This window comes from Cimex lectularius, unplaced genomic scaffold, assembly GCF_000648675.2.
Source record: "Cimex lectularius strain Harlan isolate CLEC.00 unplaced genomic scaffold, Clec_2.1 scaffold342, whole genome shotgun sequence".
NCBI classification, from domain to species: domain Eukaryota; kingdom Metazoa; phylum Arthropoda; class Insecta; order Hemiptera; family Cimicidae; genus Cimex; species Cimex lectularius.
The window spans coordinates 286552-309615 of record NW_019392927.1 but is presented as its reverse complement, the minus strand read 5'-3'; the positions used below and the strand labels follow the sequence as shown (position 1 = coordinate 309615).

The window sequence follows — 23064 nt, the reverse complement described above, 5'->3', positions numbered from 1 at the left end:
CAATCTTTTATAATTACATTTCGCAGTTACTTGTGATTCTGTTTGGTGAATAATGTAAACAAAATTAAATTTGTTTGTACGTCTGTGTCAATTGTTATACAAACAAACAGAGGCGTATAAAATACCTTACACCAATTTCCCTAAAAAATAAGTATTTGTTTCAATTTGGTCTATGTCTTTAGTCATAATATTCTTAATTTCTAAAATAGTTTCTTTTATCTCAATATCTACATTTATTACTTCTACTTAATATTACTTTCATATTAACAAATATTTCTTACCATGCGGGTTTTTGAATATTTGTTTATATTTTTTCCAAGATGAAAATTTGTTTTAAGTAACCCATTCATTATGTAGTAGTATGTATGTCGAAAATTTTGCTCTAGGATATAGAATTATTTCACTTTCCCTTTACTTCACTATGTCACTTATTCTTATTGTTATAAATTGTTTTATAAATAAAAACGTATTCATTTACAGTACAAACAATACATTGTTTATCTTAGTATATCACATTTATGACAGTTATTTGTTGTTGTTTTTTCATAATATGTTTATATTATATTGATCTTTAAATTTTTGTAGCAAACTGAATGAAAAAATTGAAAATTTTCTTGATCTAACTTATTTTACTTTTTGTATGTCTAACATTTATTATTTTATCAATGCTAATTAACGTTTTTAGAGTAAGATTAACATTCATGGTTTTAAGCGGAAGATATATTTAATTTTAACCATATTCGATACCGAAAATTGGTCAGTTTTGACATTGTAGAAAGTTCAGCTATCAAAAATGGACCGTTTTAGAAGTTATATGTACAACTGTAATATTAACAAAAGGCATATGTACGTAAATCGTTTTATTTTCGCGTACAAACCTAAGATGCCCAAATGACTAGTTTTAAATTTAAATTACCAAGTTTTCTACATTACTCGACTGCTACATACAATTGAAAAAAGAATGAGATGTAAGCTTAAAAATAAAAATAAACTAAATGCTCAGAAATGGTTCTGTTCTTTTACAAGAAATAAATTGAAATTTCTCCTGTATAATTGCTTATCTGACAATGCTCGACTGGGTTTTTTAATAGTTTAACAACCGTTATTAATTATTTGTAAAAAAAAACTCACTGGATACAATTGAAATGAAAAGAAAAAATAATATTTCAATACGTCTAAAGATTATGCAAAAAAAGTGTGGTTTTCTCTTTATCAGATTCGCATGGGAAAATTATGTTTGCTCGGCCGTCCAATGTTTTGTGCAACTGTGACTTCCTTTGTGTGAAACGCCATGCTCAGAATAAACATAGAAAAGTGTAATAAATAGTAAGTAATGTGGTTTGTTGTTATTATAATTAATTGCGAACCAAGCTAATATAAACGTGTGATGTAGGTTTTAAAAATTAATTACTAATAAAACCTTTTATATGCAGTGATTGGAATAAATAATTAGCCAAATTTCTTTGATTTTTCTACCTTAGAATTTTTGTTTTTTAGTATTTTGTTGTTTTTAAACGTTAAATGGCTATCTAATAATTCAATCATATCGTGGGCCAATATAATTGAATAATTAATTAATTAGACTTACCATAAATTGGAGTGGTAAGCGCAAGTTGGACGAGCCAGAAGAGAAATGTGTGCCGGAAACACAATAACATTGTCACTGGGGCTTCTTGATCACATCGCGGGTACCTCAGGGTCTTCCGTTTAAAAATTTCTCCAATATATCACTGATAATCACGAAACACTGATATTCCACGTCTTCATACGATGCCGGGGCTGCGGTCGAAGAGACGCTTCCCCATCGAAACCTGGTTGGCGACTGGCAGCCTCTAAGCCTCGCGGACCCCTCCTCCTACCCTAAAGTCACTCTTACTTTCATCAAGGCACGACTGGATGCAAACGTGGAATATATTGTGTGAGAATACTGTTAATAAATAAAAATAAATAATTTAAGAATAATTATTTGCAACTGGAAGATGTTCTGTTTCATGGTGGTTGTCATTGAGTCTAGCCCATTTATGTTTAGTGGTCTAATTGACCAAATTTCTTATTTTAATTAATTATTCTTTTTATGTAAGGTGTTGGTTGAGATGAAAAAGTCAGTGTCTCAAGCGGGATTCGAACCCACGACCTCTGGCTCAATACTTCGCTGCTCTAACCACTTGAGCTATCGTGACTTCGATCCTCTCGGCCACCAAAATTTAAAAAATGGCAAAAAGAGGGAACATTCGAAAGGTTGTAGGTTGAAATGGGGAGTTGGTGTCCGAAGGTGAACCGAAGGTCGGGGTTCGATCCAGCTCGCGTCACTAACTTCTTCATCTCAACCGGGACCTTACATAAAAAGAATAATTAATCGAAATTGAGTCTAACGTCACCCTGCTGTCAGTCATTATGTTGCAGTTTCTCACTTAGTTCTCAAAGTATTTCTATGTTCTTTGATCCGATGGATTGCTTTTAGGATTGCGACTAAGCCTGATTTTTGAGCAAAGGAGGTGTAATTTAAAACTCAGCCTGGAAAATATTTTGCTCTTATGAATGCCGTCTGTATGTACATTAAAATTTGAGACTGTATCTTTTTCTTGTGGTTCCTTCGTTGCAACGATGTCTGCCAGGTGAATGCTTTTTTTTAAACTGATCATCTTATCAAGATCACTTTGTTCTTTTTTATATCTTCTTTATATCAAGAAATCAAGAAAAATCAGTTACTTGTTCCATTTTATTCTTATCGGATGATGTTAGCTTTTAGACAAGGCTACTGACACGGTTCGGTACCTTTTATTATTCGACCGATAATTCGTTGGGCTCGTTCAAATTTTTTCAGATTTTTTAAAACATTTTTCGCTTCCATCCATCCTGCTCCGTCTATGAGCATAGGCAGAATAACCCATTCTCAATACTGCAGAAAGAGGACTCAAGACCAAGTCCCCCAGATACTCAGACTACTCCTAGTAGACCATTGGCCAATTTTAGAGTTTTATGTATTTGCAGCCTCCACCTGTGGCTTTCAGGTCATTTTAGAATCGAAAATCACTCCGAAATAGTTGGGCCTTATTTTATATGTTGCCAATAATAAAGATTTATTTTTATTATTATTATTATTATTGGCCTTATGATCTTGCATATTAGCTATGGTACGAATTCTTGTGTGTTCAAATTGGGGGTTATCGGGAAAAAAGGGCCAGAGGCGACGGTGGGAATCGAACCCACGACCGCGGCGTGAGAGTCTCTCATGCTAACTACTCGGCTACCGCGGTCCCCAATAGTAAAGATACTTTATCTTATTTTCTTTTATTATGAACCTGTAATACTTTTATAATATAAAATCTTGTCCTGTTTAGCTCATGCATTGACCATTTGTAAAGCTCTATTTGCCAGGATTTGAAGATCATGCATAGTAGCCTGCCGCTGACGTATGCTCCTGCCAAGTGGAGTAAGTTTATGCCAGTTTAGTTCTCTTAACTGCTGAATATTAAAAGCCCACCATGCAACATTAAATGCTCCTTTCACATCCAAAGATATTAGGAATACCTGGCGCTTTTTGTTCAACTGCTACATTGCTTCTAAAGGGTTTAAAATCGAATTGTTTACAGCTGAGAAAGTCTTGTACTATTTATTTACTATTTTGCCTATCATAGTTTGTTCCTGTACTTTTCCACTAACTGGAAATAAACTAATTGGTCGAACTTTATTCGGTTCTAGATTTTGTTTACTAGCTTTTAAATTCCTAAGGCAAAAGCTTTTTCCTTGTGATCATAAAAGATATCATTTTCATAAACTCACTATGCATGTAAGCTTTAAGCTCGGGGAACATAAAATCCGTTCCTAGACTTCCGTCATCATCATACTTGGCCCTTTGAAACAAAAGGAATAAGAATGAAGGAGAGAGAGTGAGAGAGTGAAAAGAGAGAGTTGACATCCTTCAGTACTAGTAAAACTATCACAGGGGGAGGCTACGGACGTGGATTTCAACGAAACTTTTTCTGGAGATATAGGTCGAAATATATTGGACTCGGGTCTGAGCTTTCTTGCCAATGGGGCATTCTAGTCGATTTCTTTTCTTTAAGATAAGAAAATCATTGGCAGGATCGTATGAAAGGAGATTAGATATACAAACTGTTATAAAGGTATTTCTAATAAAGGAGGCAAAACAAACAGATTTTTTAAAAGTTTGGTTTTGTTTTACGAACCTTTTATAGCCTGTGAGTACTTTTTTTAGCAAACAAACAATTTACATTTATGGGTTGAATCAGCCTTTTTTCCCATCTCCCGTATTCCGCTTAAAAATGCATAATTCCTCTGGATTTTACCCTATGTCCGCGATATTACAACCGTTGGAAAGCTAAATTTTTCTTAATTTCAATTCTTCAAAATTAACTTTAATCAACTTCGCAGTCTATAATAACGAAGTTTTTTTAGTTTTTTACATTTTCGGTGATTAAGGAAATTAATAACGAAATCAGCAATAACTCCCCAAACTTTTCATTTTCTTCATTTTTGCTTCTAATTCATTTACATAGACCACAGTTGGGCTCTAACGCAGAGTTTATGGGTCCTAAACTTTTCTAACTTATCAGTTTTTTTATGGTTTTTGTGATTCTCAAAAATATTTGGAGTGATATGAAAAGCGAAAGATTTGTGTACTTTTTTTTCCCAACGATTTTTATTGTATATTGAAATGTAGTATACAATTGTAAATTTTATTACTGAAAACATTTATTCGCATTAGTTTTAATCATACTTTAATAACACCCAAGAATAAAAGTTTGTGAACTATTACCAATCTAAAAGAAAAATCCTCAAAAAATTTCTCCTGAATAGTTGTCTTTTCTCACCTTTTCACCAAAACCCTTGCATCGTATTGCAATAATTCTTTTTTTGCAATATTGTTATTGTAATAGCAATAACAGTCACAATAGCGCATCGAGAAAACCCAAGAGCGAAAGGGTTAAAAGGTGTTAAATTTGGGCATAACTTTAGTTTTATGCCAAAAATTAACTATTCGCTAATTTTTCTAAACGCTAGCTACGAATTCGTAGTATACAAAGAAAAATAAAACAATGTAAAGTTGGTTATAATACTTTAAATAGATTTTGAGAAAATGTTGAAATCCCTGAAAAATAGCAAATTTTTGACCTCTCTTAGAGCAAAGAAATTACTTTCAAAAACCATTTTAAAGTTTGCTCTTCGAAGAGGCCAACGGCGGATCCATGTTGGTCATGAGGGTAAAAAATTTCGATATTTTTTAAGGCACAGAAAACCTAAAAACGGGACGATCGAGAGAAAACTTCACGCATCTTTTTCCGGCCCAACGCAATGCTTTCTCCTCCCTCAAAGGGAAAAATCGAAAAAAATAACTTGATTTAAAAGTTTCAACACTTTGATATCAAAAAGGAACATATTTATCATATATTTCCAAAATGTTTTTCCGTCATAGTCTGCAATGTAAATATGTTTAGTCACCAACATTAACGAATATAAAAAATTAATTACCTACTTAGAGGTTATCATATCGAGAGATCGAATAAGAAGATTAAAAACAGAAATCAGAAAAGTACCAGAAGGACATGTCTAATCACGAAAAAATCATGGTCTGCAATGAAATTTTTAGCACAAAACATAAACGAACAAAAAAACCCTCACGGCAGTAAGGTGAGAGAGATAGATTTCTTCCTTTTGCGGAATCTATCCTGCGGTGCTAAAAATTTGCTACTTCAAAAATTATAGAATAATTTGAAATCCATGGGTAATTATTATTATTTATTTTATATAAAACGTAACATCATAAACATATTGCAATAGGATAAAAAAATCAATCTATTGTTTTTGTTTCTTATTAACTGCTGGCGTTAAATTAAATTAGATTCGGGCCATTTTTTCCTAGACCACTGAAAATAATTAAAATGAAATAATAGTTTACTAGTTATAAACCTAATTTGAACTTTTATGTAAGCTATTTAATTAATTATTTTTTCACTTCACTATTGCTTTTTGGTAACAATGGGAGATTTACAGAAAAAGACGTGTGATGGCCACGCCATATTTATTAAGAATATACACAATTTTAAGGTTTCTTGCTTTTTACCGTGATTTCTCTGTTAATTTAAAAAAAAATATTGGTATATTTGAAGCACAGAATAAAAAACGCCTACGGTTTCATTTTATTATAAAAAAGAAAGAAATTAATTTGATCTTTTAAACGAAAGAAATTATGTTTGAAAGTACCGTATTTGAGAAAAATCCCTATTAAAAACAGGATTTTTTCAAATTATGATAACATTTAAAATACTGATTATTCAGAGATCGTGAGATGCGGTCTGGTGTGATGCAGGTTTCGGAAACAAATTTTCTTTATCATGCCAATGTTTCGATCTTTATTGAGATCATCTTCAGGGATCAAAGTGTTTGTTTACTGTGTAATTGTGCCATTCTTGCGTGTCGTGTTGAGAGTGGGCACTCGCAAGAATGGCACAATTACACAGTAAACAAACACTTTGAGCCCTGAAGATGTTCTCAATAAAGATCGAAACGTTGGCACGATAAAGAAAATGTTTTTCTGAAACCTGCATCACACTAGACCGCATTTCACGATCTCTGAATAATCATCGATTAACGGTCACTAATCACCACACATTTAAAATACTGCTTGGTTTGGAGCCTAACCTAGCTTAAAAGTTACAGAAAGAATCCAGGTTAAAATGGGTACAAAAAATGTGAAAATCCAATAATGAGGGGCGTACTAGGAGGTATGTCCACCCCAAACTAGAAGGGAGGAAGTTAAACAAATCGAGCTGGTGTTTTGCGGGAGAAAACGTAAAAATGGCAAAAATTTTGATTGAATTTTTTATTCTTATCGCCTATTACTCTGCGACTCCCAGTCCATTTGGCTAAAAAACAATTTCAACCGTCCTGAAAAACACAATCCTTTCTTTACCACCCTGCTAAATTTCATTGCAATGCGATAAAAAATGCGGCCCCTAGAAACCGCTATATTTTTGAAAGAAATCTACCTAAAATTAAACATCAACTTACAGGTTTCTTGAAATCAAATCGAATGATCGAAGTATTGAACCGGGGGACAAGCCAAAGCGTGACCAGTTAAAGGAAACTGATTTAATTTAAGGAAGGTTCATCAGATGTAACAGCTCAAGGGTTTATAATTCTGAAATATAAGCCACTTCACTTAATTAAGGCTAAACTAAGACATATTACATATAACACATAACATCTTCACTTGGCTCCAGGGGGGGAGGGTTAATTCCCCTTTTACACCCCCTTGGATCCGCCACTGGGACAGCTTTTCTGAAAAAGAAATGAGTCGAGTAGAAGTATAGTTATGCTAAAGAATAGTAAAAAACCAGCTGTTCGTCCGAAAAGCACCCCCTTCGAATAGTTTTCTTTGTTTGAAGTTCCCAAATCGAAACAACCATTCATTACTGACGAAACTGATAACCAATGATCTAAAGTGTGTAATACAATCCATTATTTGAAAAACATTAACGTTTAATTTCATCGTTTCCGATCAATATGGTCTGTGGTGTCACTACTGAAGATGGTAAAAAGCAAAACAACCGGTTCATCGCCTTGCAGACCCCAAGATGGCATGTCACAAATTAACGAAGTAGTTATAGTTGGTTAAGAAACATAATTGTACAGAGTTAGACTACTGCTAAGTCCCAAAGAAAACCGAAAAATCGACCTTGTTGAATTAAGTAGTTCATGTAACTGTAGCTTTAGTCTGCTCATTACTGTTGTGGTCTTAAAATACAACATATTACTTTACAGGAGGTGACATTAAATCTGGCCACTTTAAAATTAATATCATTATAAATATACTCCAGGGTCTAGGCTTATCAATCGTTCGGCCTCTAATTACCTGACACATTACGGTCACGACCATGTCCGTTTTCATATTTGGTGCTTGTATTAATTAGGAAGGAATTTATGGAGAGAACAATTGATTTTCACATAACGGTCTTCCATTGGGCAGCTTTCACTCATTTGCACCTCGTCCTTGGTTCACCGTTCGTCACTCTAATGACAACAAATTTATAAAATTGTTTACAACAATTAACTTTGGAACAAATAAAGCTTGAAACGATTAATATAAAAACAAGTCATGTTCCTTAACAAAGCATACGTAATTTATCAAATATAAATGGTTTTGTAATCAAAAAGCAACTTGTTAATATTTCACGATTGTACGTTCCATGTGTTGAATTTAAAATTCTCTAAATTTTCCTAAGATGCTACTTCTTTCTTCTTTGTATCTTTTGTATCTCATTACGATGTGCTGAAGATCTTCCACGGAACCACACACTCGGCATTGAGGTCTCCTTTTTTCTTATCTTATTGAGATAGTTGCCCATGATTCGTCAGCATTCTATTTATGGTCGTGGTCTGCGCCCTGTCGTAGTCATCTCCACGGTACCAAGCTCTCGTCCTACTAAGGGGAAAATTCTCTTAAAAAATTGGCCTGCTCCTGCGGATGAATACGTCAATTGCCTATCATTGAGAAAAGTCAAATGTAGGGATCTTTTTACGTCTTTTTTTGGAACTGGTATGGCCAATGTGAGTCCAGACTTCGTTGCTTTTTTGGCTAATTTGTCGGCTAATTTATTACCTTTTATCCCCACTTGCGCTTGTATTGAAACTTCCAGCACATCCGACTGTATTTCTTGGATTCACTGGAGAATTCTCACTACTAAATGCTCCGTGATAAAAGTTGTGAAAGAGTTTGAAGATTCTGAACCACTACTGAAGACAGCAAAAGGACAAACGGTTCTGTAAAAACAAAATGATCGGAAATGACAAAACTGTAGGTTAATCACCTTGCAGACAACAAAAGGATGAACGTATTGGGTGATAGCTAAAAAACTAATTTTACAGTGTTAAAAACTAATGCTAAACATAACGATAGCTCAACCTTTTCTCGACTTTTCCTTTTTTTTAAGTCAACAGTAACTGTAATATTAGTTATTTCTCTAAAAATTGCCTTTGTAACCACTGTTAAATAAAAACGCGTTACTTCGAAGAATCACCTGCCAGTAGACTATAACCGAAAGGGGAAAAAGCTAAGGACACAAAACTACTTTTGTGAAAGAGTTTGATGCTTCTGAACCACCACTGAAGACAGCAAAAGGATAAATGGTTCTGGAAAAACAAAATGATCGTAAATGAACAAAATGTAGGTTATCGCTTTGCAGACCCCAAAAGGAAATGTCACAAATGAACGTATTAGTAGATAGTCAGCTAAGAAACTAATTTGTACAGTGTTAAAACCTAATGCTAAACAGAACGAAAACTCGACCTTTTCTGGACGTTGCCTTGTTTTAGTCAACAGCAACTGAAATGGTAATTATTTATCTAAAAATTACCATTGTTACCACTGGTAAATAAAACTACGTTAATTTGAACAATCGCCCGTCAGTAGAGTATAACACAAAAGAGAAAAAGCTAAGGACACAAAACTACTTTTGTGAAAGAGTTTGAAGCTTCTGAACCACCAATGAAGACAGCAAAGGCTTAAACGCGTCTGGAAGAACAAAATGATCAGAAATGAACAAAATATAGGTTATCGCCTTTCAGACCCCAAAAGGAAATGTCACCACTGAACGTATTTAACTAACAAACTAATTTTTTGGTTTATTAAAACCTAATGCTAAACAAAACGAAAACGACCTTTTCTCGACTTTTCTTCTCATTTGCCTTCAAATACTAATAAATTTGAATGTCATTTGATTTCAGTTGTACTCTCCTGTTAAAATAACGTTATACAGGAGTAAAAAACCATCAATTGCTTCTTAACTATTTTCTATAAATAAAATAAGAAAATTTAATTTTTCCCATTCAAGATCAGATCATATGTATGAAATTATAAAAACAACAGTTTCTAATTCCTTTTCTCTGTGTTCAACACAGTTTATTTTTTCTTATATTCATAACGAGTTCCCCCTTTTGTTTTAAGCTTTTGTCTACTGTTTCTGAGCACTTCTATTGGTTTTCCTGCAAGATTTTCGTTTCTTGGCTTTCCTAGGACCATAGCCTTTTCCTAGATATTGCAGGACAGTTGCATAGGACATGTCTATCTCCTCTAGACAAGTCAACTGGTCATTTGTTAGTAGTCTCATTTTTAAAGTGGTAATTTACTGAACATTCCTTGTACATGACTAGGGTTTTTAACTCCTTTGAGTAGGATTTCTTCTTACAAAATTACCCTATGAAAGAGGGGTTGTTTTGCGGTAGTCATTTTGTTGCCTTATGCTTACATTCCTATTATTTGTTGTGTTCATTAATAACCAAAGATTCCAGTTCTTTTTTTGCCACAAAATAGATTTGGGATTGTGTTCTTCTGAGGATCCTGTTTTAAGTAGATTGTCTGCTGCCTCTATGTGTCAAATTTTCTTATGACCTAGAATCCACCCAAGAACCCATCAGGGTTTTTTTAGATCCTTGTTTTTAAGGGTATTCTGACAGTTCCAGAATACCGTATTACTTATTTGGTCCATCTTTATTCGCAGGTTTGTTGAATTACTCAAATGCGTTTCGGCATTGCACCATCTTCAGTAAGGAACTGAAAATGAGTTCATTGCCTCACAGACCAACACCTAGCATCCAGTTCCAGAGTAGTTTTCAGTTGTTCTTGTAAACTTAGAGAGCTTTTTGAGCTGTCTAGCAGAGTATTATTGTTGCACCCTTGATATGGTTATTTCCTTTGCACATTTCTTTAGATTGTAATTCAGCTTGACAGTGGTGAAACCAAGAGCCAGAGATGCTCATTGTTAGGCCCTTTATTTTCATATAATTTCTTAAAATTCCTTTGGTACTTTCTTTCCACTAACCGATGAATTTTCAATTCCTCAATCCTGCTATCCCTTTATGGGTGATGGCGGCAGGCTTGGGATATGTTCAATTCAACTGTGGGTACTGGGTGTTATTTGAAGAGCATAAGTAGTGCTAAGGCAATTTTTTGGACTTTTTATAATATTTCCCCAGCATTTCTTTCCTTTACTTTTGGCCACTACATAGAGTATAATAAACTACAAAAATACAGGACACATACAAATCTTAAAGTTGATTAAATTAAGATAAAATTGTCTGTCCAATCATTTTTATGTTTTTAACGATAAGCTATTTCTACCATGTTACAATATAAGGTTTTTACTTTCTTGTTAATTATGTGTGGGCAAAACCTTTATTGCACAAAAAAATTATTACACTTGAAAATCTTAACTGTATCATATAATAAAATAAATAAAACAAATAAATATTTATTCAAAAACAAATTACAAACATGAGAAAAAATAAAAAACCGGATCAAATAAAAAGTTGTGTATTTAAACTGTGTAAGAAGTTGACTTGCTCAAAGTCTTCGCTAGCAGTTTCCAAGTGCTGCTGCATATCAAGAACCAAATCGGAAAGCTTATCGCTCCAGGTATTTGAGTCGGCCAGGACAGCAATGATGTGAATGGCATCATCCATTGTTCAGGAAGCTCGATTACAGGTTGTGCCCGGTTCATCCAGAACAACATCAAGCACACCATTGTCTAAATTTGGCATTATACAAACAAAAATTGATAAACACAATTTTTAAAACAAGATAACGAAAACTTACCATGATTGCTTGGGTTATGTAATTAATAGCTTGTCTAATATTAGAGTCTCTTTCTCTCTTAGCCTGTGCTGAAAATTAATTCCTTTATCAGTTTTGAAGTTCTATACATGAAAATAACTATAATTTTCAAAAATTTTATTATTATTATTTTTTAATTGATTTTTAAATTATATTAAACAAAAAACAAGCCCTCTGTTTAACTAAAATGTTCTATTTGAATTATCTATTCTGTCAACTTGTTTGAACAAAAATAAAATTTGAAATATAACTATATAAAATTCAAATAATTTTTAACAGGCCTTTTCAGTTAAAAAAAAAAGAAGCTAATTTTGCTCTTCTTTCTGATATTGTTTGTTTTATCTGCAGTTTTATCACCACTGATAATCCCTAACCAATTCATCTTTCCACAAATTTATACATTTTATGCTGGAAATGAACTTTCGTGGCATAAAAGAAGTGGAAAGTAACGTGTTAGTAGTAAGAAAGTAATGTGTTAATATCTAGTAATACAAGCAATTTTTCAAAAAAATTCAATGAAATTATATATTATTTTGGATTAATTTTGTATGAGATTAAGATTTATTATTTAAAAAATATGATAAATTATAATTCAAAGAATGAGACTGATCATTCCAATTGTCAGGAGGCATTGGTGAACAAAGTGGTGGGCTTCTGCGTACACCAATGTGGCAACGTTGCGCATCATACAAAGAGTATATTAATTTTGTAGAAGATTAAGATTTTTTTTTAAGTGATAAATTATAATTCAAAGAATGTGATTGATCATTCCAATTGTCAGGAGGCATTGGTGCAACAAAGTGGTGGGCATCAAGTACACCAATGTGGCAACGTTGCGTATCATACAAAGTGCATGTCATCACCTACAAAATATTTTGGCCTGCAAATTGTTGACAACTGGCATGGCACACTACTATGTTGGCCGGTGACATAACTGACTAATGGATGTAGAAAGTATATTTCTTTGCATGTGACAGTATGGTGTAGTGGGTAATGACCTTAAAGGTTTATCACCCTGCAGACCTGAACTGAATGAAAGAAGTTTACATTGCGAGTACATTTGGCAGATGGTTCTGATACTGTGGCATTTGAAATCGCGAAAGGTTGGATATGTTTTGAACAAGAGCTAGTAAAAATGGTACACCCTGGGGATACATTATGTAAATAAAGAATTCCGAATTGTCATGGATACATGCCTTCTTCTTGGCAGGACTGCAGCAGTTTGTTATATTCCCTCTGCTTTCTGGCATATCTGGCGAACTCCTCCTTCATGTTTATGCTCTCCAGTTCCGATTTGACTGCATCCTTCTCGCTCTGAAGCTGTGACACGCCACGTTTCGTCGCGAGTGAAGATAACTGGTGGAAAAAGTATTCGTTTTATTCAAAATTTTAGGCATAGAAAGTTTTTTAATAAAACAGCAACAAATAGCCGACCTTGTTTGTTATGAAAGGTCTGATCGTTTCTGTGAATGTGACCAGCACCGCTGTCACGAGGAGGTTCATTGCTGCGAGTCGAGCCTGTCAAGTGGACGTCATTTCTTGAAAAAGTGTATACTGTAAACACGTCTTACCTCCGTTTTTCATTGCAATTTATGGTATTTCGATGTGAATAAATTGGTTCATTATCGATAATTCTCACTCGATAATGTATTTGTATCGAAATGAACTAAAAAAATAAAATAAAACGCCTACATTTTACTTATTTATCCAAGCATTCCTTTAGTCACCAAAACTTCAAAATTGTTATTTCTTACGAACACAAATATCAATACAATAATCCAGCAACACACTCATCACGTATCGATGTAGTATTAATAATCTAACTATCGATAATTCTCCTTTTAAGGTTTTTTAAAAACGAACAGCCAATAATCAACTCACTCCAAAAGATACCAAATTTGGTCCATATCTAAAAATTAAAGAACAATAAATACTGGGAGCGAAAACCAACCATGAGGCAAGCGAATCGTACCACCATAAAAAACTGGGACTTTCGACCAAGGACCCATGTCGATAATGTCCGCTCACTTGAGCGATACAACACGCGATACGACAAGTGATGCGATAAGCAATGCGACTCGTCAGTGAATCATGTCGGCTCGACAGGACGACGTCTCTTCTGCTATTAGTTTTGTGAATATAGTCGAGCAGTACCCATGCTTATGGAACTGTTCTTTGAAAAGTTACTCCAGAACTGATATAACAAGCGAAGCATGGAAGAAAATAGCAGAAAAGATTAAGGACACAGGTAAGAAAAACTACATTTTTAAATATTTTTATAACATTTTTAAATATTTTATGTCGGGGCGTCGGTGGGCGCAACGGTTCAGGCGTTGATACGGCGCTCATCACTGTAAGGTGAAGGTCCTGGGTTCGAATCCAGCGAACCCGACATACTTACAAATGGGCTTTTTTTCAAAAACACCGGCACCTTGAGGGGTGATTTAAAGACAAAGACAAATGAAGAATTTAATTTATATGACCTCTGCTGTTGCAGGAAAAAATTATGTTTAAAACTTCTTTGACATTTGCATTTTTGAAAAAATAGTTTCTACGCTAGACAATGCAATTTCTTAAAATTTAGTTAAACAACAGAAACATAAACAAATGAAACACAATTGCCATGATCAATATTTTTTAAAAATATTTAAAGACAAAGACAAATGAAGAATTTAATTTATTTGCTGTACATTGAATACATTATTTCAAGAAAAAAAGTTAAATGATACTCTAGAACAAAATAATGTAAAATGAACAGCCTGCTCTCAGTAAGTTTAATTTGTGCTTAAGAGCAGGAGTTGTGAGCTCACAAATAGTTTTATACATTACAAAAATAATCAAACAACAGATTTATACAAATTAGTGGTAGCAGTATACATGCAATTCACACTATTGACATTTTATGTAATTTTTTAAATAATTATTTAATTAGTATATTACTTTCAAAAAAATTCTCTTCTTTAATTATATATGTTTAAAAACATTTAAAATGATTATAAGAGAGAAAGGAATTTATATCAATAATTAAATCGACTTAAGGAAAGGTAAAAGTGTCACAATTAATGGAAGTTTATTACTAGTTTCCATGAATCAAGGAATTGGATAAAGAATTTGTATAATAATTAGAAATGTGTAATATTTAGTGACTGTTAAGTTATGATTATTTAGAGATTGTGAAATGCGATCTGGTGTGATGTAGTATGTATGTTTATAAAAACATTTTCTTTACCATGCCAACGTTTCAATCTTTATTGAGATCATCTTACATATAAGACATGACTTTGAATTTATACAATAATGTAAGCAACATAGAAATTTTATGTTTAATCAAATTATTTGTACTAAACTTCCAACTAAAGTAAAAATACCTTCTGTACATATGGCCATAGCCATCAGCACTACAGAGAAGTAACCTTTGTAATTTATATTTCTCAATTTTGTATTCTTGAAACACTTTATTCGAATGCCTTTCATCGATTGAGCATGGATTCCACAGCTCAAAGTATTGTTTGTTTCTTTCTTGCCACATTTCTCCATTTGGGATGGGCATGTAAATTGGTTGCAATATTGTCCAAATGGTGTTGCTCGTTGACCATATAATTTTACCAATTGTACTTTTACCCCTGTATAATTACTATGCATGATTAACAAAGCTGCTTCTTACAGCCAGATATCTGAAACAGAACAATACGTTAACAGTTAAAAGAACCTTGTAGCAACTCAATTAAATTTTTAAAAAATTGTTTCATTTTCAGAACAAAACTGTCGTGATCGCTGGAAAAATATTCGAACTGCTTTTGGGAGGTCAATGAGGCCACCCAAATCTGGATCTGGAGGAAAATCAAAAAAGCCGTACTACTTGGCGACTTATCTTCATTTTCTCCGTCCATATATGAAGGGAGCATCAATGTCTGGGAATGTTCTGCTAAAAGAAGAAATTGACTATGACATGCAAGAAACAAGCGCACACGATGAGGAAGGCACGCTAGAGGATACCCCCGAGGTTACACCAGCTAATGAGACTCTCCTCAAATTGGAGGAGGCTGAGATTCATCAAGATCCCACCCCGAGTAAGAGAAGAAGAATGTCTAATGAGCAAAGCCATTCTGACAAATTTATTACAGACGAACAGCAAGATGGCGACTGGCTTTTTTTCCGTTCCTTACTTCAAGATTTTAAGAAGCTTAACGAGAAGCGTAAAAGATATCTGAAACTTAAATTTGCAACTCTTCTGTATGAGGAATTGGACCAAGCTGAAGCTGAGGAATAAGTCTCAAGTTCTTTGTATTCAACGGGTTTGACTAATGCTTCAGAATAAACGTCACTAAATTTCTTAAATTTACTGTATTAATTACTTTAATGATTTTATGTGAAATGACAGTTTTGTTGCGTAAATTATTCCTTTTCTACTATCTAGAACGTGTTGTTCTCTTCATTAAGATAAATTTCAAACATTTTAATAAAAATCTTAAAGGAATAAACCAACAGTTTAAGGAATGTGTTAGAAAATTATGACTTACCTTAGTGTATAAGCGGTTTTTCAACTGGTGAAACAAACTGTAATGCGTATTTTTTCTCTAGTTGTGGTTACGAGTCACAGTAAAAGCAGGTAATGTTCTAAGCTCATTCTGTAAAACTTTAAATTTCTGTTCAAAGATTTTTGAGCATGGATTTTTTCTTATGTTTGTCGACCATCCAGTCTCGAGAATACTTCAGAGATAATGCCAAGAAGTAAGAACACTTCCAAAGTGCTGTTGCACAGTGCACTCGAGCTCTAGCTAGGCCTAATTTCTCTGCTGGGCTGATTCTCACCACGATTGGACTTGCTTTCTTTAAAAAAAACTTCACAAATCATGAGACAACACTGCAGATTGTGAAATACCTAAACACATTTGATGTACCAACCCAAATAAGGATAGGTAGATAGAGACGATCGGTAAGGATAAAATTACAGGTTCATCACCTTGCAGGCTACAGGAGGAAATCTCGCAAATAATTATTATATCAAATACAAAGAAAGTGAAGTTTAAAAACAACAAATCTCGTCAACTAAAAGAGCAATACACAACAAGGACAAGTGGCTGGTACTATTTATTATTTTCTGGTAGTATCCAATCATTTTAGTCAGCCTAGCTAACACGTACTTGTGGTTCTCACTGTTTTCCAGTAGTGGGAATGTGAAGATAGTGGAACATGTTTGAAACAAAGGCCAGGTATAATCTGAAAAATCAAAGTTGAATTTTTACCATCTAAAAAGATGATCCTGAAATTGTAATATATTTTTTTCATTGCTGAATAGGGAGGTCACTAAGTAGACCAGTTATTTTAATAATTAATCATCCATTAATTATTAGAACTTGCTGTTTATAAGATATATTAAAATTATACTGGTTTATTTTTCTTTCATATTCAAATAAATAGAAATTATAACAAAAGTTGTATTGTTATTCAAGTTATGTGTCTTATTTTTTAAAAATTCACAATATAAAAATATACACTTTCAACAATTTATAAAACAATAAAACCCAGAAATACATATTAACTGCCGAGCAGCACTGTCCAAAATTTTAATCAGTTGTTAAACTGCACTACACACTATGAATGTTTAACGGGAGGCAGACCAGTAAGTTTTTCAGGTGGTGGACGCATTTCCTTATAAACTTTCTTCACGCTTTCAACAATACTACTAGTTGGATTTGCATGATAGTATAAAATAAAATTTGCTACATCTTGATTCATAGTCTCTAAACTTGGTGATTCGATTCCCGGCACTTTTACCTTCTTGAATATGTTAACGAATAAATTCTTCAGGTATGTTAGTTGTTCTTCTAAGGCGTTGTTGTTGACCGTTTGCAGACGTGTCTCTGCATCTAATTTGTTTATTGCAGCTTGGAGCCCTGCAATGTAGGTCTGAATAGTAGCGTTTTGTTGCTCGTAGTCAGTATTGCTCTTTCGAAGTTGTCTTAATTCAACCTCTCTCGATTTATTATGATCTAGGAACTCCTCGGTGAAAATCGGTATGTCGCAAATTGCCATTTGGTTCTTTTCCAGAGCGGTCTGGCTTGATTCTTCTATCTCTACCTTTGGCTTTTTCATATTCTGATTAAAGTTATTGACTACACGATATGCCTGAGAAGCCTTGTAAGCAGCGACTTCTTCCAAATATCTCACCCTGTCTTGTTCAGCTGCACTCAAATATTGCTAGAAAAAAATCATATTTAAATATCACCTGAAAACTGTAATAAAAAATCAAAATTATTACCTGTTTTTGATCTTGAGGAAGAACAGCCCATTCTGCTGCTAGAAGTTTAGTTATTTCGGCGAAAGGCAAAGTGGGATTTTCAGCACGAATATGTTCCCTCCGATCAGTAAGAAATCGCACATAACCTATATAAAAATAAAAAATAAATAAAACTATTTTTTATTTTAATTATAAAATATAACCTGTGAGAGGTTGACGGGGTGCAGTTTCATCTTTAACCTTTTTCCGTTTCTTTCCTTTTGGCCAACCTTTCTTCGGGGGCCCATTTTCTGGTTTTTCAGCTTGAGGTGTTGGCTCTGAAAGCAAATACAATATTAAAAATAAATATTCAATAAATATACTATTTATACAATATATGATAATTATAAGAAATTTATTTATAATATATTACATATAATGTAATATTCTATATATAATTAAAAAATATTAATTATACTGCTATTACATAATAATAAATTAAAAATATAAATAAATAAAAAAGGAGAAAAGACTCAGTAAAGAAAGTTCGCATACTTTTGAAGTATTTGATTTTAGTCAAATTGTTCTTTTTTGTTTTTGTTTGTCTTTCCATGACAAACAAAAACAAAAAGAAGTTTGCATAGAATTTTGGTGTCAAATTTTTTTTAAACTGAACATTCTTTCAGTTCTTCCTTATATTATTCACACTTTTTTTTAAATCAAAGCTAATCAATTTCAACAGAAATTCCAGAAATCAACAACAAATTTAAATTTACCAATAATTTCACAATTGTAGGCAAAAACTCAAATTTTGAAAATCAAGATGGTGGAAATATTTCTTGGATTTAGGAAAGAAGCCAAACAATGAGATCCATCTATTTTTCTGTTGCCTTTCCTTACATTGGTATGCTCTTGGGTTATCATAACTAGGTCTATAATGGCATTCGGGATGTAAAGTAAGCATGAACTCACACGCGTTCTTAAACATGAGGTTAGAACATCCAACGCTTTCGATTTTAGGTTTGAATCTTGGCATAGTCCTTGGAATTTTAATTTAAAATAAAATAAAGTGGTTCTGATCCTTTCTCCACCATTACAAATTGGTATTTGGATATTAACCAGTTCTGTACGATAAGAAATGACGATTTTGGCGTCATCACCAATTGTCTTTATAAAAAATTTATCTTCCTTAAAGACACTAAATAAATTAAGCCATTCTGAAAGAGGGCTTATTACTCCACTTTTCTATATACAACATATGTACAAGTCAATGTCAATATATACTATCATTGACCCTGTGACACTACAAATTCATGTTAATAAATATGTTTATTCACACAAGGCATTTAACATAACATTTTTGAAATAACGCCCCTATTTTTAAATGCAGACCAAAAATTAACTTTTGAATGCAAGAACAATTTTCTTACTTGGTTTCTATATATTTTAATAGATGGATAATTATAATCTATAATAAACAAACAACTATTAATTAATAAATAGTACAAATTATGTAATATTTTTTACATTCTTATTCATGAATTTAGTAGTCTATGTCCTAGTTGTCTAGTCCTCTACTCTAAGGGATCACGTATTTGCAATTTGATGGTAAAGTCGAGATACACTGAATCTATTTTGTTAACTTTTTTAATTTTTTATTATTTACAAAAACACATATAGTTTGAAATAAACATCAAACACAAGTGACCAATTATATTTTTTATTTGTTGAAAATGAACCTACCTTGCAGGGTCTACAATCTGAGAGTCTATCTACCGTACAGTGGTCCCCTGGATATCATTAGATTATTCTTTTGTGGCAAGAATGTTTTTTCTACGGCAGCTCATGATATTGGTGAGTTATTTATTTTGATATATTTGGCAATGTCTGCATCGAGTAAACATATTGATTCAGTCTATCGTTAGGTCTGATTCTCCATTTTTCAAAATATTTAAAACACCTACCTACAGTTACTGATAATTATCTCAGACAGAATCAACTCTACAGAGGCTCTTACAGGCTGTATCATCAGCCAAGAGATCCAATTCTGCTATGGCTTTTAGCTTGCAAAGGTTGTAAAGGTGTTAAATAATGTAGGTCCAAGAACAGCCCCTTGGAGGACCCCAGGTTTTATACTTTTTAAAGGTGACCTTATGCCATCAATCTGTACAAAGATTTTCTTGTTTGTTAGGTAATTGCTAATTAAATGTAGGTAGTTAAAGAAATTGATGTCATGAGTTTAAATAAGAGGCCTCTGTGCTTTCTCCAGGTCAATAAGAACCATCACCACATGCTTTTTTTACATTAAAATTATGAATAATCATGTCCACCACACTGGCCAGCTGACTGGGTCTGAAGCTAAATTACATATTGCTGTACTTTCTACGCAATTTTTGAAAGGGTACTAAAGAGTTATATTTGGTGACAGTTACCAGGCAGGGTGTTAGCTTTATTAGTTTAGGAGTAGGGACGACTTTTGCTATTTTCCAGGAAGATGGGAAATGAGCAAACACTAGCATGGTGATTAATGGTGAGATAAATACATGCTTAATCAAAATCTGATCAAACATTTCTTGTAGAAAAATGGCAAAAAGAGGGAAAATTCGAAAGGTTGTATCTTGAGATAGGGAGTTGGTGTCCAAGTGGATCAAAGTCACGATAGCTCAAGTGGATAGAGCAGTGGTTATTTGGCCAAAGGTCGTGGGTTCGAATCCCGCTCGTGAAACTGACTTTTTCATTTCAATCAAAACCTTACATAAAAATATTAAGTAATTGAAAGAAGAAATTTGGTCAATACACCACTAAATATAATGGATTTCTTGTAGATATGCTTTTTCTACTAATCAATGTGATTTTTAGTAATGGGCTGTTTAACATTCTTACTTATAGGCCTATTGAAGGTTTTGGTTCAAATTTGTTAATCCACGCTTGGTTTATCAAACTAATTTTCCTCACAACTTCACAAACCCTTAAATTTGTTGTTCTCAGTTAGGTACAAAGTAATATCAGGCTTAAGGGAACTTTTGCACATGTATATATTTATTTGTTTATAGACACTTAGAGCAGAATAAAGTGTAAACAATAAACTTTTCAGAAATATCAGTCTGAAAAAGTTGGCAAGCCAACGAACACTGTTTTATATTAATTATAATTTAATAATATAATTCTTATTTATAACATACCTTGACTTTCTCCAGGTTCGCCTGCGGTTTCTGCAGGAGTGGGTGCTACGGCTGCATCAGCCGTTGCTGTGGTCGCTGGAGGCGGCTGTTCTGCAGGTGTCGGCTGTTCAGCATCGGCAGCGACCGGTGCTCCTGCAGTCGGTTCCTCTTCCATTGGTTCCACCTTTATTTCTATCCACAAAAAACAAATCAATTTTCATACGAGAAAACATAATCAATTTTTACGTTACCTGCGCTCATTGTAGTAGAAACAAAGTGTAAAAGTAATTGTCAATTGTCAGTAATTGTCGTTGGAGTTTACCTTGGTCGAGAAAATATAAACTATACCTGCAGGAAGCAGGTTTAACTGAAGAGGATCAATAACAATAGAGAGGCTTGCTGCTGCTGCTGCTCCATGTGAACCTTTACTGCATAAACTGGGAAGTAATTGACATAGTAAAAAAATCACAGGATCCCTTCTCATAAAAATTTAAAATAACATACATAATTAAATTTTCGGCATGGGTGAAAATTATTATTTATGGATAAATTATGGTAATGAAAACACGAAATATTCTAGCGCCTCTGGAGGAGGAAATGGAACTAGAGCTATCTTCAGCGGCTAAATATAAAATCAAAATTTCATTGTTCTGGTCGTTATAATCGTCGTTATTAAAATTGGCACTTTTGTTAGTTTTATCGTAAATTTCTTCTGTATTTATATGATAACAAGTTCTCATCTACATACACAGATTAACTGAACACAAACAATGAAAAACTTATACCTAGTAATCATTAGACTGTGCACGTCTCTGGAATCAGAGGATCAGCATGAAACTCATACATTTAAACGTTGCGGAAAAATTTTATCCGGAAAATATAATATTCGCTGGTATGTCAGATAGTCAAGGCAACATCATTCTTATAGTAAGTAGAATGCATCTTTTAAAGGTAGATAACTGCGAAACATAGAGAAACGGGACTGCAGGATCAAGTGGAAAGACGACGGCGACCTTCTTTAAGTTATCATGGAGACAATTATACTTTTTGTTCTTATGTATTTATTTTGTCTATTCTTAATTTTTTAATGTCGTTTAATACTAGTCAGGATCTGAGGACTGCCAATGAGCACCTGGTCCCTAACAGGGTAACTACGTACTTGTTTTCTTCCGTTTCGAAAAGCTGTTGCTGTCTTTACCGATGGATTAGGTAAAAAATATAGGTAGCGACGAGGAGAGCCACCAGGCTAGTATGTTTCTGAGAAAGATTCCACGTGATCTATTGAACTGCGGATATATAGGGAAGGGAGTGTATGGGCCTGCTACGTCTGCACGCTTCGGAGAGTCCGGGTCCAAAGGCCGTTGATCATCATTCCAAGTTTGTCGAATAAGTTTTGTTAGCTCGTTTGTTTCTTTTTTGGAGTATACTTTAATTGAATCTGTAAATTTTTCTGTCCATATGAATAGTGACAAATTGTTGTTTTGTGTTTCGTTGTTTTTGCTGCTGCTTGCTGGTGCTTTTTTATCCGTCTTTTTTTCCTACCATTTTTTGTCGTTTGTAATTCTCTGCTAAAGCATTCTGTGTTAAGTGAAAGTGTTTTCAGTTTGGGGATCATGAGTCTTATTGTTATTGCTGCAATTTTGCATCGGTGTTTTCTGTAAATCTGTAAGTCGATTTGTTTTGTTCATTCTGATGGGCATTAGACCCAAAAAATTCATGATATTTGTTTTAATGTTTCTACAGTAAACATCTTTTTTTGTGTTGTGTTAAAGTTAGATATACCCTCTATAGTACGTTTATCCGCCACCACGTGGCATACCAAAATTTCATTAACCTCTCAATTTATTCTACTCCAGTTGTTTTCGTTCTGTAAACGGATATATTATCCTTAACGTCATATAATTCACAATAATTGGTTTATAAAACTTTTAATAAAAAGTAAACAAAAATCTGTATTTTTTTTACTTTTTTAAGAATTGCATGTTCTAATGTTCCAGCGAAGTTATGTAAGACAAAAAGAAGGATTTACATAATCGAAATTTTGTCGCATA

At 33.5% G+C, this 23064-nt stretch overlaps 3 protein-coding genes across 3 annotated transcripts; 1 reads left to right on the top strand and 2 right to left on the bottom strand.

The window, feature by feature from the left end:
• Positions 1–11254: 11254 nt before the first annotated feature.
• LOC106661192 (tail-anchored protein insertion receptor WRB) lies at positions 11255–13404 on the bottom strand. The gene is made up of 4 exons (XM_014384438.1): positions 13067–13404; positions 12829–12988; positions 11615–11682; positions 11255–11546 (listed from the first exon to the last, which is right to left on the bottom strand). The coding sequence occupies exons 1-4, from the start codon at positions 13133–13135 to the stop codon at positions 11337–11339; spliced, it is 507 nt and encodes a 168-aa protein (XP_014239924.1). The 5' UTR covers positions 13136–13404; the 3' UTR covers positions 11255–11336.
• Positions 13405–13461: 57 nt separating this feature from the next.
• Positions 13462–16974, top strand: LOC106661191 (transcription factor Adf-1-like). Its single transcript, XM_014384436.2, has 2 exons — positions 13462–13880; positions 15388–16974. The coding sequence occupies exons 1-2, from the start codon at positions 13724–13726 to the stop codon at positions 15900–15902; spliced, it is 672 nt and encodes a 223-aa protein (XP_014239922.1). The 5' UTR covers positions 13462–13723; the 3' UTR covers positions 15903–16974.
• A 78-nt stretch (positions 16975–17052) lies between these two features.
• On the bottom strand, positions 17053–21462 carry LOC106661190 (SWI/SNF-related matrix-associated actin-dependent regulator of chromatin subfamily E member 1-related-like). Its single transcript, XM_014384435.2, has 5 exons — positions 21265–21462; positions 21035–21205; positions 18077–18190; positions 17895–18019; positions 17053–17833 (listed from the first exon to the last, which is right to left on the bottom strand). The coding sequence occupies exons 1-5, from the start codon at positions 21272–21274 to the stop codon at positions 17228–17230; spliced, it is 1026 nt and encodes a 341-aa protein (XP_014239921.1). The 5' UTR covers positions 21275–21462; the 3' UTR covers positions 17053–17227.
• Between the last annotated feature and the right edge of the window lie 1602 nt (positions 21463–23064).

Bases quoted from the DNA above. Each gene is read 5' to 3' on its own strand.
- LOC106661191 (XM_014384436.2), top strand. From the start codon at position 13,724: ATGTCGGCTCGACAGGACGACGTCTCTTCTGCTATTAGTTTTGTGAAT. The intron at 13,881-15,387 runs GTAAGAAAAACT...TTTCATTTTCAG, and splicing joins AGAAAAGATTAAGGACACAG to AACAAAACTGTCGTGATCGC.
- LOC106661190 (XM_014384435.2), bottom strand. The intron at 18,191-21,034 runs GTATGTTATAAA...ATTTGCTTTCAG, and splicing joins CGAACCTGGAGAAAGTCAAG to AGCCAACACCTCAAGCTGAA. The intron at 17,834-17,894 runs GTAATAATTTTG...ATTTTTTTCTAG, and splicing joins TTCCTCAAGATCAAAAACAG to CAATATTTGAGTGCAGCTGA.
- LOC106661192 (XM_014384438.1), bottom strand. From the start codon at position 13,135: ATGAACCTCCTCGTGACAGCGGTGCTGGTCACATTCACAGAAACGATC. The intron at 12,989-13,066 runs GTCGGCTATTTG...TTTTTCCACCAG, and splicing joins GACCTTTCATAACAAACAAG to TTATCTTCACTCGCGACGAA. The intron at 11,683-12,828 runs GCATGTATCCAT...ATTAATTTTCAG, and splicing joins GCAGTCCTGCCAAGAAGAAG to CACAGGCTAAGAGAGAAAGA.